Raw genomic sequence first — 13,138 nt, 5'->3', positions numbered from 1 at the left:
GGGAAGGTCCTTGGGGCTGAGGCTGGCGAACCAAGCAGATGCCTCCTGGGAGTCCAAGTGCCTTCTGGGAGTCCAGATGCCTCCTGGGAGTCCAGGTGCCTGAGCCCCCTCAGGATGCTGTGGGTGGGCCCCCTCAGGAGACCGTGGGCGGCTCCCGCAGTGCCCTTCAGAGTCCGTGTACACAGCCTGTCCAGAGTCCCATCAGCCATCTCACAGTCTTGTTCTGACATAGAACCGCCTGTCAGGGCAGCCGCCTCGGGGACAGCACTCCACGGGTACCATCAGCGCGCTGGTCATCGCTCCGTGAGGTCGTGCAGAGGTCAACTTGTGTCAGCCGGGCAGAGCCATGCTGGAGACGCTTGGGGCCACTTGGCCACGCCACCCGCATCCTGCCCTCCCCGGGGAGCGGCAGCTGGACCTACCTCCTTCCGGGGTTGTGAACTCCTTGGTTTCACTGCGAGGCCCGTCGCCTCGCCCATTGACCACAACCATCTCCAGCTTGTAGTTACTGTAGGGGAAGAGGCGGGACACCACGCCACGCAAGCGGTCGCCAGGGAAGCCAGCTTGCTGCCTCTTCTGAGACACCCACAGGTTCTTCAGCAAGCTGCTCTCCCTCCAGTAGTAGGCCTTAGGACAGAGGCGGGCTGGTGAGGGCTCGGCCGGGCAGGGCGGGGTTAGTTGTTAGTGGTGGTGCTGGTGGTGACTGGTCTTCCCTTTCCTGGCCACGGGCTCCGAACTGCAAAGGCCCTCAGCAGCCCCACAGAGGGCTGGGGGAGGCACCTGACAGTCCCCAACCATTGGCCACTAGTGCGTGGGGACTGATGTCAAACCAAGTACACTTTTTGGTTTTGATCATTTTCTGAGCTGTGTCGTCTCTCTGGGAACAGGCACGCTGGCCAAACGTACAGCCGAGATGCTCCATCTTGAGTTATTTCCAAGCTCGGGATAGGTTGCTCAGGGAGTCTGTACCAAAAGCACAAATTCGAGCCAAGGGCCCAGGCATGGAGAGCTCTTTTCTGTGCTCAAAGACCACATCACCTTGAGTTAGATTTAGTATGGTTTAGATTGGCAGCAGACAGGAGCTGAAAAGTAGCAGGTTACCCCCAGAAGTCTGAATACAAGAAAGGGTTGATTTAGTCCTTTAAAATCAAAAGCTTCCTTTTGATACTGTTTAAAAACTGTTAGGATAGTGACATGTCCAAGCCAATGGGAGACCAGGCTGTGGGATGGCAAAAGCTGGGGTGGGATAGGACAGCCTGCAGAAGGGGGCAGTGCCACAGTCAGAAGTCTGAAGCATGGGGTGTGATGAGCAGTGGAGGGGAAGCCCCAGCATCACCCGGGGCCTCCAAGGACAAGGTAGAGAGGAAGTTCAGACTTAAGAAGGGGACCCAAAGAGAGTTTTAGCCAAAAACATCTCCAGGCAAGTAGGTTAAGGGTGCAAGTTGGGGAAGAGCTCATTCAAGTGTATATATCATCTCATTTTCCTTCCTTGGCCTGCCAAATCCATTTCCCTAGAATAGACTGACTCCCTCTGTGCCACCAATTGTCCATCAGCCAAACCCCAATGACCTATAAGCCACAGAACCCGTGTCACCCAGGGCCACAGCCTCTCCAGGAGTTTTAAATAGAGCAACTCAAGGGAGAGCCTTGCATACCCTGGGTTTTCTCTCCCTTCCCATTCAAAGAGAGAAACATCAGGAAGAGAAGAGGCGGCCAGGGGAAGTCAAGGGCCTTAATAAACTGGAGTTGTTGGCTGTGACAACACGGAAGGGTTTGTACCCTTGTAGTAGCTCTTCTGGTTAGTTGGGGCTTCATGAAATCAGATTGGGTGAGGCAAGCAGCCCAGAAGGGCCTTTAGAAGAAGAGGGGAGGGGTGTAGCTCAGCGGTGCCTCAACACTGCCTCTGAAGATACATGTGTGTCCTCACACATGGAGTGCAAGCATAATGTGTTCTGTATGGTCAGTGCAAACCCAGCACCCACCTGCTGAGCAGAATCTCTCAGCACACGTGCTGCAGGAGACACCCGGTGTATCTGTGTTTTTTCTGAGTATATTTTGAACAGCTCACTCTAGACATCGTGTTTTTTGTGTTGGCTGCGCCACATGGCTTGCGGGATCTGAGTTTCCCAGCCAGGCCAAGGAGGTGAAAGTGTGGAGTCCTAACCACTGGACCACCAGGGAACTTCCAGACATCGTCTTCTTAAACCAACTCTGGGTCCAACCACTATCCCAAGGACCCCTTCCAAACATCTCATGTACCGCGTCTGCTACCCCCTCGCCCTGTTAGGGAGCTGCGAGGTTAGACGGGGCCTGCAGCTGGCTTCCTCACTCGATATTCTCTGAGCTGGCCCTGGACCGTGTCGGAGTAGACGCGGTTCCACTGCAGGCTGATGGCGGTGCTGTTCAGGACTCGGATTTTAACATCGGTGGGTGCAGCCCTGGGATCTGCAATGTGTCGGGACAGAGAGCTGGTTATGCAGGTGGGGCTGCTCCCCGCCGACTCCAGAGTCCCCTCCGACTCGCCTGCCCTCGGCTGGCTTGCACCTTCAGCCCACTCTGGACGCTGGGCACTCCCTCCAGGCCAAGTGGCGTGATGGCACTCCACTGTGGCGGGCCTCCTGCTGGCTTACCAACCTTACTGTTTTCCCTCTAATCCTGCCCTCACACTGGAAATAGTACCCCTTGAGTGGCATTTGTTTCTTGCCAGGGCCCTGCAGGAAACATTGCCCGCAGACTAAAGATGCCCTAGCCTAGTTCAGGAAAAGACTGATTCTGAGACTACCTGCAGAGGGAGGGACACTGCCCTCGTAACTGGTTCTCTCCCCTGTTTTTTCTACTCTGCCACCAAAGTGGTTCTGCCTTATCCCCTCTAATGTATTGGCCGTGGGGTACACAGATGCAGTGGAAACGGTGGGGTGGTCCGTGAGTCCGTGGCTAGATGCTGCCTTTTCCATACTTACCCTCCAGAAGCCCCCATCGCCTTCTGTCTGGAAGCGTCTGCCACCATGGAAATGAGGAGCAGGAAGGACAGAGGGCCTGCTGATCCCCGCTCCCTATCTCCTGAGGGGGTCCAATCCACAGTCACCTCCAGGGAAGTGGGGCATGGGGCCCGACCCTCGCTCCTAGCTCACTGAACCCCACTGGCCCTGTTCCTGACCCCAGCACTGGCCCCCGTGAATCCACTCTTCCTCAAGACTCTCCTCTCTCCTTCCTTCGGGTCACTCCACCCACCTCCATGGTTTCTTCTCAGATCAGACCCAGATCCACCAGGGTATGGACTACCCTGACCAGGAGGGGCATCACTAACCCTCCTGCCTTGCTCAGCAGCCGTAGGACTGATGTGCTAGGGACAGAGAGGCCCCCACTGCCTGGACAGCCAGGTACACACTTCTGCACATATCCCAGAATCACGCTGATTTCTCCAGCGACAGCCTCCAAAGAACACCTCTTTTTATGCCCAGGGATGCAGTGGCTGGCTTGGAGTATTCAATCTGGGGAGCTGTGGACTTCAGTCCCTCGAGAATTCCCCTGGGGAGCCCAGGAGCAGTCTGGCCTGGCCCTGCTTCCTGTGGGGGCGTCTAGTTATGGCATTTGGGTCAGACGGTCCTCGGGGCTAGCAAGGCCTGGCAGTAAGACAGACCACAAACCTGGGTGCTGTTTTCAAGCCTGGAATTTGCTACTGTGCAATATGGGCGGGGGTTTCCCTTGCAGGACCCCAGTTTTCCTGTTTATAAAGTGAGAGTACTGGACCAGGTGACGACATTCATTAATTCTAACCAGCATTCAGATGATACCGTCTCTGCTCCTGCCACCGCCTGGGGCCTGTCTGCTCCAGCTCACTGCAGGAGACCCCTCTTTCCTGGTAACTGGCTGTCCTCCAGGGTGCTCTTAGAAGACCCAGGGCCCACGCCAAGGTTCCTGGTCTGCAGGGGTGGCCTGGGCAGCCCAGCTGTGCAGGCCTGGGGTGGAGGGAGGGTGGGTACTCACAATCTTCTCCAGAGTAACCGATGACAGTGTCTGGCTCAGGGCCCTTCCCAAAGTCGTTTTCAGCCTGGACTCGGATCTCGTAGGGCACGTAGACGGGGGTCTGCCCCACCACATAGCGGGAGCCCCACACCGTGACATTGTTCCAGGCCTCGCGGGTCTCTCTCCGCCGCCACTTGACGATGTAGCGCAGGTTGGGGCCGAAGGCGGAGGTGGCGTTCATGGGCTGAGCGGGGAGAGACGGCAGGAGTGGTGAGGGTGCTGGAGAGGAGCCCGGGCCACCCCAGCTCGCCCTCTTCCCGCGGCAGGGCCCTGTCCCCAGCCTGCCCAACCATGGCCAGCCCCTTGCAGAGCTGGGGAGAGCCTGCCCCCCACTCTGAGTCCCCCGAGCCCGGAGTCCTGTGAAGCTGGCAGCACGCAGATCCTCCTCCAAGGCCCCAGGCCCTCTGATGTCACAGCCCCCGCCCGGCAGGTACACAGGCAGGAAAAGCATCACTGTCAACAGGACTCTTTCCAGGGATGGAGCAACCAGAAGCAAGATGTGCACGGTGATGTAACAAGCCTCAAAAGCCAGAGAGGAGTGAGTTCTGGCTTAGTCATGGCACGCCTGCTGCCAATGAATCAAAATTCCTGACTTCAGTCCTAGCGAATCCATGCCTCTCTGCCCTACCCTTCTTAAAAGGCTGGAGGTGGGAGCAGGCGTAACTGTCTTTGTTCCCCAAGGGCTGGTCCAGGAAGCTGTTCCTTGGGCACCTGCAATACAGAGCTGAACCACTCCTTGCCAGGTCCTAAAGATGAGCCCTGGCGTCTTAAGTCTGGGCTCAGCCCAACTGCCAAGGCTGCTGTGAGACCAGGCCCTCGGCAGACAATGATGGTCATGATTCCAAACTCTGCATCTGTCTATTTCCATTATGCACAGCAACAGCACAAAAATGTTAAAATTTTAGTGGCTGGGACTTCCCTGGTGGCACAGTGGATAGGAATCCTGGAATTCAAATACACAGGTTTGAACCCTAGCCCGGGAATGTTCCACATGCCACGGAGCAACTAAGCCTGTGTACCACAATTACTGAAGCCTATGTGCCCTGGAGCCTGTGATCCATAACAAGAGAAGCCCCCACACCACAGCTAGAGAGCAGCCCCTTCTCTCCACAGCTAGAGAAAGCCCTTGCACAGCAATGAAGACCCAGAGCAACCAAAAATAAAACATTTTCAGTGGCTGAATTTGCATCTCAGAAGCAGTTTGGAAAAAAAAAAAAACACGTCATTTGGAGGCCACATATCCCAGTTTTGGTTTGGAAAATGTGGTCAGGTGAGCCAAGATGGAAGATGAGTTTTTCAATCCTGGTCTGGAGGTCATCTTTGGAGTCCCTCTGTCCATCCTGGACTTACAGACAGCTGCCACTGGAGGCCCACCGTGAGGCTGGTCTCTCCCCACACCCAACAATCTCCAGCGAGAGGAGCTCAGAACTCACCAAAGCGAGGTACCAGTGTTTAGGCTACATCTTTTCTGGGGACTAATCTAAATCTCTCCCTCTTCTAAAGAAGTGCTTTGGTCCTGTGGGCCTCAGTCACCTCTGCTCCTGTCTTAAACCTTGCTCTTAGATACTCTCCTGTTTGATTTCTTGATGCTCTCACACCAGGCAGGTAGTCTGAGCCAGCCTGCAGCTGGGGGGCCCCAGGGCTGCACAGGGCGAGGGCCCCCAGACTGCCAGGCCAGCATCGCGGGTGGGCTGGAGGGGCTCTCACCGTCCACGTGATCTCCATGTTGTTCTTCCTGCTCCCCTCTCCCTTCACGTCGGACGGGTTGGACTCGGGGGCTGGAACCCAAACGGAGACCAGTTCAAACCCGGGGTATGCATCACAGGGCACAGTGAACAGCCGCTCCTCCCCAGCCACTGGCCCCTCTGTGCTCATCTCTGCATGTCTCAACACTTTGTCCCCCCCGCAGCTGAGCTCACTCTGCCGCGCTGCCGCACGTATGATGTACCTTCCTAGCTGAGACCTAGACCCCCAAAAGATGGATAGTTTCTTCTGAGTTTTAATCCCTGACAAGATAGCATTTATTATAAGGCTTTCCACATTTTAGATGATCAATAGAGCCAATTCAATGTGGATTATCCCCTTTGTGGATTATCCACTAAGTGTGTTAAACACCAACTTGGTTTATCCTGGCATTCAACATTTTGGGGGAGCATCTTTCACCCTCAATGAGCCAGTATGATTTCAGAAATCTAAGCATTTCATTACCCAAGTATGTTAAGAAACCTGATACAACATGAGATTATATGTTTCTACTGCCAATCTTCATAGCTATTCCCTTTAAAGCAGATCATTGAGAATTATTCATAATATTAGTAATAATAAACATGACAGTTTAACATTTATTGTGTGATTACTACATGCATATCACATTAAGGACCTGAATTGTATTTTCAAACAATTGTATTTTCACAACAGCCCCATAAGGAGATGGTGTAATTATTCTCTGGTTCATAGATGAGGAAGCCTGGAGTAGCGTGCCTAAATTCACATGGCTGGGGACCCGGGGAACTTAGTCTGTACTCGGGTGCCAGGCGTCAGCACCTGCCGTTAGCCCTCAAGACTCACGTGCTCCGCTGGTTCGGTAGCGCTCAGACGGGAGGCTGGGGTGGCTGCTGCCCACCTCGTTGATGGCGATGACCCGGAACTGGTAATTGACGTAGGGTGACAGCCGGAGCACAGCTGAGTTGACACTGCCTGGGAACTTGGAATGGTCATGCCAGACCCCTGGCTGGAACTGGTCTTCTTCAAACTGAACAACGTAGTCTGAGGAGGCAAGGAAGGCGGGACTGTCTGGGGAGCTGAGTCAGTGAGTTCTTTCCCAAGATGTGCCCTCAGGGTGCCCAGCAGTGTTGACAGCCTCCCGTGGGGAGACAGAGGCACATGAACTCCTCCCAAACACAGAACAGGAGACAGACCACGGCCTCCACTCTGTTGAAAGCCCAGGGCACACGCCAAGTGAGGAGGTGGCAGGGCCAGAAGTCAGGGCCGGGCCGGCCGCCGAGCTGCAACCCCCTCTTCTGGTCGGTGCCGGCCCGTGGCTGACCTGTGATGGGGCTGTTGTTGTCATCCCCTGGGATCCAGGTCAGCCTCACACTTCTCTCGGCCAGGTCAGTGAGCTCCAGGTCCCGGGGTCGGTCCGGTCGTCCTGGCGGCAGAGGGAGGGGCCTCTGGAGTCAGAGCTGGCCCGGTCACCATCCTACAGACAGGACCTGGGCAGGCTGAGCTCACCCCGCAGGGACCAACCCCAGCCTGTGCCAGAGGGTCAGCCTAGGGGCCACCCTGCCCTTGGGGTTCAAGGAAGGACAAAGAGGAAAGACCCCCGAATTCCACCAGCCCCCAAAGAATATCAAGGGGTGCAGGGTGCAGTGAGAATTGGGGCCAACCCACCCCAACCTGTGGGTGTTCTTGGAGTGGAAGCATTTGGGAAAGGGTCACAGCTTTAGGAAAGAAGTGTGGGACTTCTGTGTGTAATTATCTTCTACTGTGTGTGCTGAGGCTCTGAGGGGGCAGGAGCCCAGGAGGGTGTTTGGAGAGCTTGCAGGGCAGAGCAGTTAGGGGGCTGGGGGGAGCAGGACAAACACAGAGGACCAGGCCAGGGAGGAGACAGCAGCTCCGTCTAGAAGCTTCCATGATGGACAGCAGGACAGAGGCCCCCAGCAAGGGTGGGGCAGCACCTCTGGGGGGCCACAGTCTCACTGGATTTCTTAAGTGGGTGTGAGCGCCCTCCTGGCCGAGGGATAAAGCCATCTGGCCACTGACTGGTGAGGGCAGGCGTGTTTCTTTTCTCCCATCCTGGCTCCATGAACCAGCTGTTTCCATAGTCTGGCTGGTAACTGGAAGGATCTGGAACATGAGTCCCAGCAGCCACATTCACGTGTCACACACATGTGCACGTGGACTGTAAATGGGTGTGTAACAGCAGATCTGGAGAGGCTGCCAAAAAGATGGGCCTACGGATAACTGGAAGCAAGAGTTCCAAGACCACGCGGAGTGAGAGAACAGACCTCCCCAGGGGAGTGGTGGGCATGGCCAGAGGTGAGGGGTTGGGAGGGGAACACAACTGTCTGCCAAAGGGGCGGGGCCAGAAGGGGCTCAGGAGGAGCCGGGCCTCCTGAGAGGGTCAGACTTGGCAGGGGCGGGGCGAGCTGCCCCCTGTCCTGTGCAGAGCACCCCTCTCCTGCAGGGCCCTCCTCCTCCTACGCGCCACTCTCCCAGACACCTCGAGGGCTTGGTTCGAGTCCCGGGGTTAGTACGAATTACCTTTGGGAAGGGCAGCCAAACGGTTAGTCGGAGTAGCCTGATCAGCTGCAAAGGTAAGACGGGTTATCCAGGTTAGCAGGTTATTTGGGGATAAAGGTGCTCTAAGGGCGGGATCAGGAGGCCAGGCTGGAACAGCGGCCCCTGCTCGGCCTCAGCCCCCCGCCCCGTGGAGGGTGCCCCGGCCCTCACAAAGGCCTTCCCGTGCCCCTCCGCAGCCGAGGGCGGGCATGCGGTCTGCTTGCTGTCCTGGTGTGGGCACTGTGTCTGGGCCCACTGTTCCCCGGGACGGTGCAGGGATGCACCGAGACAGCAGAGGTGAAGAGAGGATATGCTCTCCTGGGCGGGAGACCACACCCTCGGGTTTGGGATGGCTTCGTATTTACAGTCTGGCTTGGGGGCGAGGGCCCGCCAAGAGGCAGTCATCAGAGGTGCCCGGCACCCTGTGAAATCCCTCCAAGAAAGGCGGGCAGAGAATAAAGCAGCAGCAGGTGTTGGAAGGCCAAACACAGAGCTGGCTTGTTTCAAGGATGGGCAGTTTTAATTTACCTAGTGGTTCAGAGTCAGCTGTAAAGTTGGTAAAAACGACCACAAGAACCCCATGCATCCCTCTCCCTCTGGCACCCTTCAGTTGAGGATTGAGGCGAGTTAGCCATTCCATTCAGGAGGTAAGGCATCTAGCACAGCCTGTTCTGAGAGGAGCAGCTTCCTAACCCTCAGACCCTCAGACCCTCAGACAAGAGGCTCCCCATGCCTGGCTGGCTGGCTGTCCGCAGGCACTGCCCTCAGAGCCACCCCCACCTCCCTGGACGCGGGGCGGGCGGTGGTGGTTACCTAGCACGGTCAGGTGGGCTTTGGCCAGGTCCTGGTCCAGCTCAGTGCTGGCGACGCACGTGTAGCTGCCCTGGTCCCGCTCGGCCACGCCGAAGATGGTCAGGGAGTCCTCCTCCTTCTTCATCCTGCAAAGGAACCGGGAGGGGTTGGAGGAAGGTGGAGGGCAGACGGTGAGGTGGGGAGGTGGGGGTGGCGGGCACTGCCTGTCCGCCTTCTCCCTGGGGCGGGGACAGTGAGTCAGAGCTCCTAGGGGACAGGGGCCCCATCGCAGTGCTGTGGGAGGGGCTGGCTCTTCCTGTCACCCTGAGCAGTCGTGGTGTTGGCGGAGAGGATAGGAACACGGGCAGTGCTAGAGCGGCCCCCTCTGTATTCACCATGCTCGAATCCCCGCGGGTCCGCTGCGCTCCCCTCCTGAATTAGGGCGCAGCTGGGCCCACCCCTGAAGGCAGGTCTTCTCAAGCTTTCAGCTCTGTCTCAACCCAGAGTGATCCCTGCGCTCGGCCCAGTTCCCTGGGCTCCCCTGAGCCGTCTCCAGAGAGGGAGGAGGGCACCCAGGAGCTGGGTGCATTCCTGAGTGCCAGCAAACCTGTGCCTGCTGCAGGGTTACGCCCCTCCAGGAAACCAGATGATCAGCAGACCCAGCTAGTGCCCACGTGCACCCTGCCCCGAGGCCGAAGCTGGTACAGAAGAGAGCCCGAGGGGAGGCTCAGATCAACGTTCTCAGCCCCAGCTGCATATTCCCAACACCCGGGGACTTCAAACACCGTCTAGGCCTGGGCCCGCCCTCAACGCCAACCAGATCCAAATCTGGCTGAGGGAGAGGACAGGCGTGGGCCCAGGGTGCAGTAAGGGCGACCCAACTAACCACAGGGTCAGAGCCTGCTCAGGCAGCCCTGTCGGGGGACGCAGCACTGCTGGCTGGGCTGAAACGAGGCAGGGGGCGTGTGGCCTGGACGCCAAAGAGGAGCAAGGAGGGGCCAAAGGACAGAGAAGAGTGTGCAGATGGAGAGAGGAGAGAAAGGAGGGAAGGAGGGGAGAAGAGGCGGGGGAAGAGGAGAGAGGAGCAGGGCGCTGAGCGGAGAGAGGGCAGGCGCTGGAGGGGGTCTCTCCCCGGAGGTTCCTAGAACCCGCTTCAGTGGTTTTGCAGCGACACACCGACGCGGGAGCCCCGGGCGCGTCCACGCATCGCCAGGAGCAAGGGAGGAGGCAGGGCCCCAGAGAGCAGCAGCCGGGGAGGCAGGAGCGGAGACCTGTTGCTGATGTAGAGCGGCTCGTCGTCCTTCAGCCAGGAGACCGAGAGCTTCAGGGAGGGGTCGTGCTTCACACGGCACTCTAGCTGCACCGTGGTGCCCCTCTTGGCCACCTGGTCCTCGGGCATCCGGTAGATCCTCGTGGGGTCTGCAGAGAAGCGCCTGAGCTCAAGCTCCTCTCTGCCACCCCCCACCCCCGAGCGGCCACGGGGTGACATGTATGACCAGCTTACATGGACCATGGAGGGTGGCAGAAATAGGATTCAGTTAGGTGAGCTGGTCAGGGAGGCCTGGAATAGGAGATCCCTGATGGAAATTACGCCCAGGTCTTTTCTTGCTGGCTCAGCAACACAGGAAGTAGTTTCTGGGGCGGTGGTGGGGAGCTGGTGTGGGAAGCAGGCATCCCTGCCCAGGGCAGGTAATGACTCAGTGCGTGTAGCACCCAGGCCAGCCGGGGGCCCTGAGGGAGGTCCCACTAGGGATTAAATCCCACTAGGGATTAAGGGTGGTGCGTTTTCAAAGGGACACACACGGGTAACTTTGAGGAGATGGCATCCTCAAAGTTAAAGTGCCCCCCCACCCACCCACTGTGCCCTCTACCTAGTGACCCTCTCCTTTACCTTTGACCTCGAGGCGGACCTGGTTCTCCGCTTTGCCCAGGATGTTGGTGGCAACACAGGTGTAGATGCCCTGGTCCTCTTTTCGGATCATCTTGATTTCCAGACTGCCGTTCTCGTAGACGTGGTAGTTGCCACCATCCAGGTTGCTTCCTTGTCCATTCTTAAACCTCACAACAGAGCAGCAGGACACCCAGCATACTGAGAAATGACCAGCCCGGGGGGGAGGGACCCCAAACCCATGGGTCTGCCCCCACCCGTGGCTGGCCTTGGCAAGTCTCTGGCCTCAGTTTCCTTCTTTGCACAATAAGAGGCCTGACCCAGATGCTCTGCCAGCTTCATCTCCGCTTCCACCCTTTGTGGCTCCCAGGACTTGCTGAACCCCTCTCATGGGCTGAATGCTATGACAGAGGTGAGACAGATGCCCTCATCGGGGAAGGCTGGTCTCCCGGAACTTACCATCGGAGCGTGGGGATGGGAGACCCAAAGAACGGGCAGTCCAGCCGGGTCCGGTTGTACAGGATCACCCTGATGAGCTGGTTCCGGGGTGACAGCATCCGAGGCGGCACGTCTGCAACCCCAGAGACCTAACCCTGATCTCGGGCGGGGGTCTGCCTTCCTCTGTGACCCCAGAGACCTAACCCTGACCTTGGATGGGGTCTGCCTTCCTCTCCCTCCTTGGGGACCAGTCTTATCTCTATGTGCCTTCTCCTCGGGGCAGCTTTCTAAATACCAGCATGACTTCCCCCATCAACCTCCCTCCCAGATCAGGTGAGGAAGGAGGAAGCTTATCCATCTGCACCTAGTCCACATCCAGTCCCAATTTTGCAGAGGATGCCTCCAGCCTTCCAGCAGCTTCAGTATCCGCCCCTCCACAGCCCCAAGGCTTCTCCTGGTTGCACCTGCCCACTGCGCTCTGCCTGCTCCAGGAGGGCCACAAACACACTCAGGATAGTTCCTACCCTGAGGCCATGGAGAACCCAGGGGAGACTCAACATGGACACACCAAGAAGGTGAGACTGTCCCCCCTCTTGTCAGGGGAGCAAGGGGACGGAGACTGGCGTCTCAGCTCTCCATTCGTCCTCTGAGTGGAATGAACTGCACACCCAGCTCTGTGGATTTGCAGTCCTCCATCACCCCTCCGCATTTCATCCTGGGTCTCCACACTTCCCCACCCTGCTGCCCTTCTCCCCCCAGCCTGACTGATCTCTCAGGCAGAGAGGGAGCCCACACTCAGAGCAGGGCCCGGGAGGCCCCTGAGGCAGGCGGGACGGGCACACTCACCCAGCACGCTGACGAAAGCGTTGGCCAGCAGGTAGCCGTGCTCGTTGGAGGTGTTGCACTGGTACACGGCCCGGCTGCTGATCTGCGTGTCACGGAAGATGATGGTGTCCCCGGCCACCTCACGGTTGGGGTTGGGCGGTGCCGCTACAGACAGGAAGGTGCTCCTCGTAAGACGGGGAGGGCGGGCAGAGGGCGTGTGGGACTCGGGCCAGGGCTCCCTGGTAGGACTGAGCCTAGCAAGAGTTTACTTCTCAATCCGTCCAATGGGAACAGGAATCCCGGTCAAAGCTATGTGGCAAGTAGTTTGAATTCTAACCACATTACCCACCGGCCCTATTCAATGGCTCAAACGCTTCAGTCCCCTTGTCTGGGGATAACATATCACCCTGTGGCATTTCTATGAGGATGACTGGAGAGTCTATGCCTGTTATTAGAAGAGGCCTGAGCACATATGGTTGGAGGGTTGACTATGGCTGCTGTTATCATTTTAACCCAATGTGCATATACTCAAAAGTGTTTTGAAAAGCATAAAGCAATATACAACTAGGTGGGACCTACCCGCTTCCCATCCTCTGAACAGAGCACTCTGCAGACGTCCACGAAGTTAAACCTGGAGGTGGACACCTGCTGAAAGTTGATGAGTCCCTGCATTTGCCAAAGTGACCTGACCTTCCCAAGACTGAGAAGACTTCCAAGACTGTGCGCACTGACAGGACATCCCCTGCCGCATTCTCCTGGCCCCACTGGCTGCGGATGAAGAGAGCAGAGCTGGGGAGTCGCTTCAGGTATGTCCAACTCTTTGCAACCCTATGGACTGTAGCCCGCCAGGCTCCTCTGTTCACAGGATTCTCCAGGCAAGAATACTGG

The 13,138-nt window shown here is 57.5% G+C and overlaps 1 protein-coding gene across 23 annotated transcripts in view; it reads right to left on the bottom strand.

The window, feature by feature from the left end:
• Positions 1-13,138, bottom strand: part of NFASC (neurofascin) — a 197,746-nt gene that overhangs the window by 33,941 nt on the left and 150,667 nt on the right. For 12 of the 23 annotated variants that reach the window (XM_043923838.1, XM_043923844.1, XM_043923850.1 and 9 more), the window contains 12 exons: positions 12,272-12,415; positions 11,447-11,558; positions 10,991-11,157; positions 10,371-10,518; positions 9,121-9,245; positions 8,290-8,334; positions 7,073-7,174; positions 6,595-6,792; positions 5,734-5,804; positions 3,988-4,210; positions 2,330-2,445; positions 423-627 (listed from right to left, as the gene is read on the bottom strand). In XM_043923838.1, coding sequence (XP_043779773.1) covers positions 423-627; positions 2,330-2,445; positions 3,988-4,210; positions 5,734-5,804; positions 6,595-6,792; positions 7,073-7,174; positions 8,290-8,334; positions 9,121-9,245; positions 10,371-10,518; positions 10,991-11,157; positions 11,447-11,558; positions 12,272-12,415 — 1,656 coding nt within the window. The remainder of the gene's footprint in view (positions 1-422; positions 628-2,329; positions 2,446-3,987; positions 4,211-5,733; positions 5,805-6,594; positions 6,793-7,072; positions 7,175-8,289; positions 8,335-9,120; positions 9,246-10,370; positions 10,519-10,990; positions 11,158-11,446; positions 11,559-12,271; positions 12,416-13,138) is intronic. The other 11 variants (XM_043923840.1, XM_043923853.1, XM_043923855.1 and 8 more) reach the window with 3 other exon arrangements.

The sequence above is a fragment of the Cervus elaphus genome, chromosome 14 (genome assembly GCF_910594005.1).
Source record: "Cervus elaphus chromosome 14, mCerEla1.1, whole genome shotgun sequence".
Classification (NCBI taxonomy): Eukaryota; Metazoa; Chordata; class Mammalia; order Artiodactyla; family Cervidae; genus Cervus; species Cervus elaphus.
Note: the sequence above shows the minus strand (reverse complement) of the source record. Positions and strands in the feature narration are given on the sequence as shown.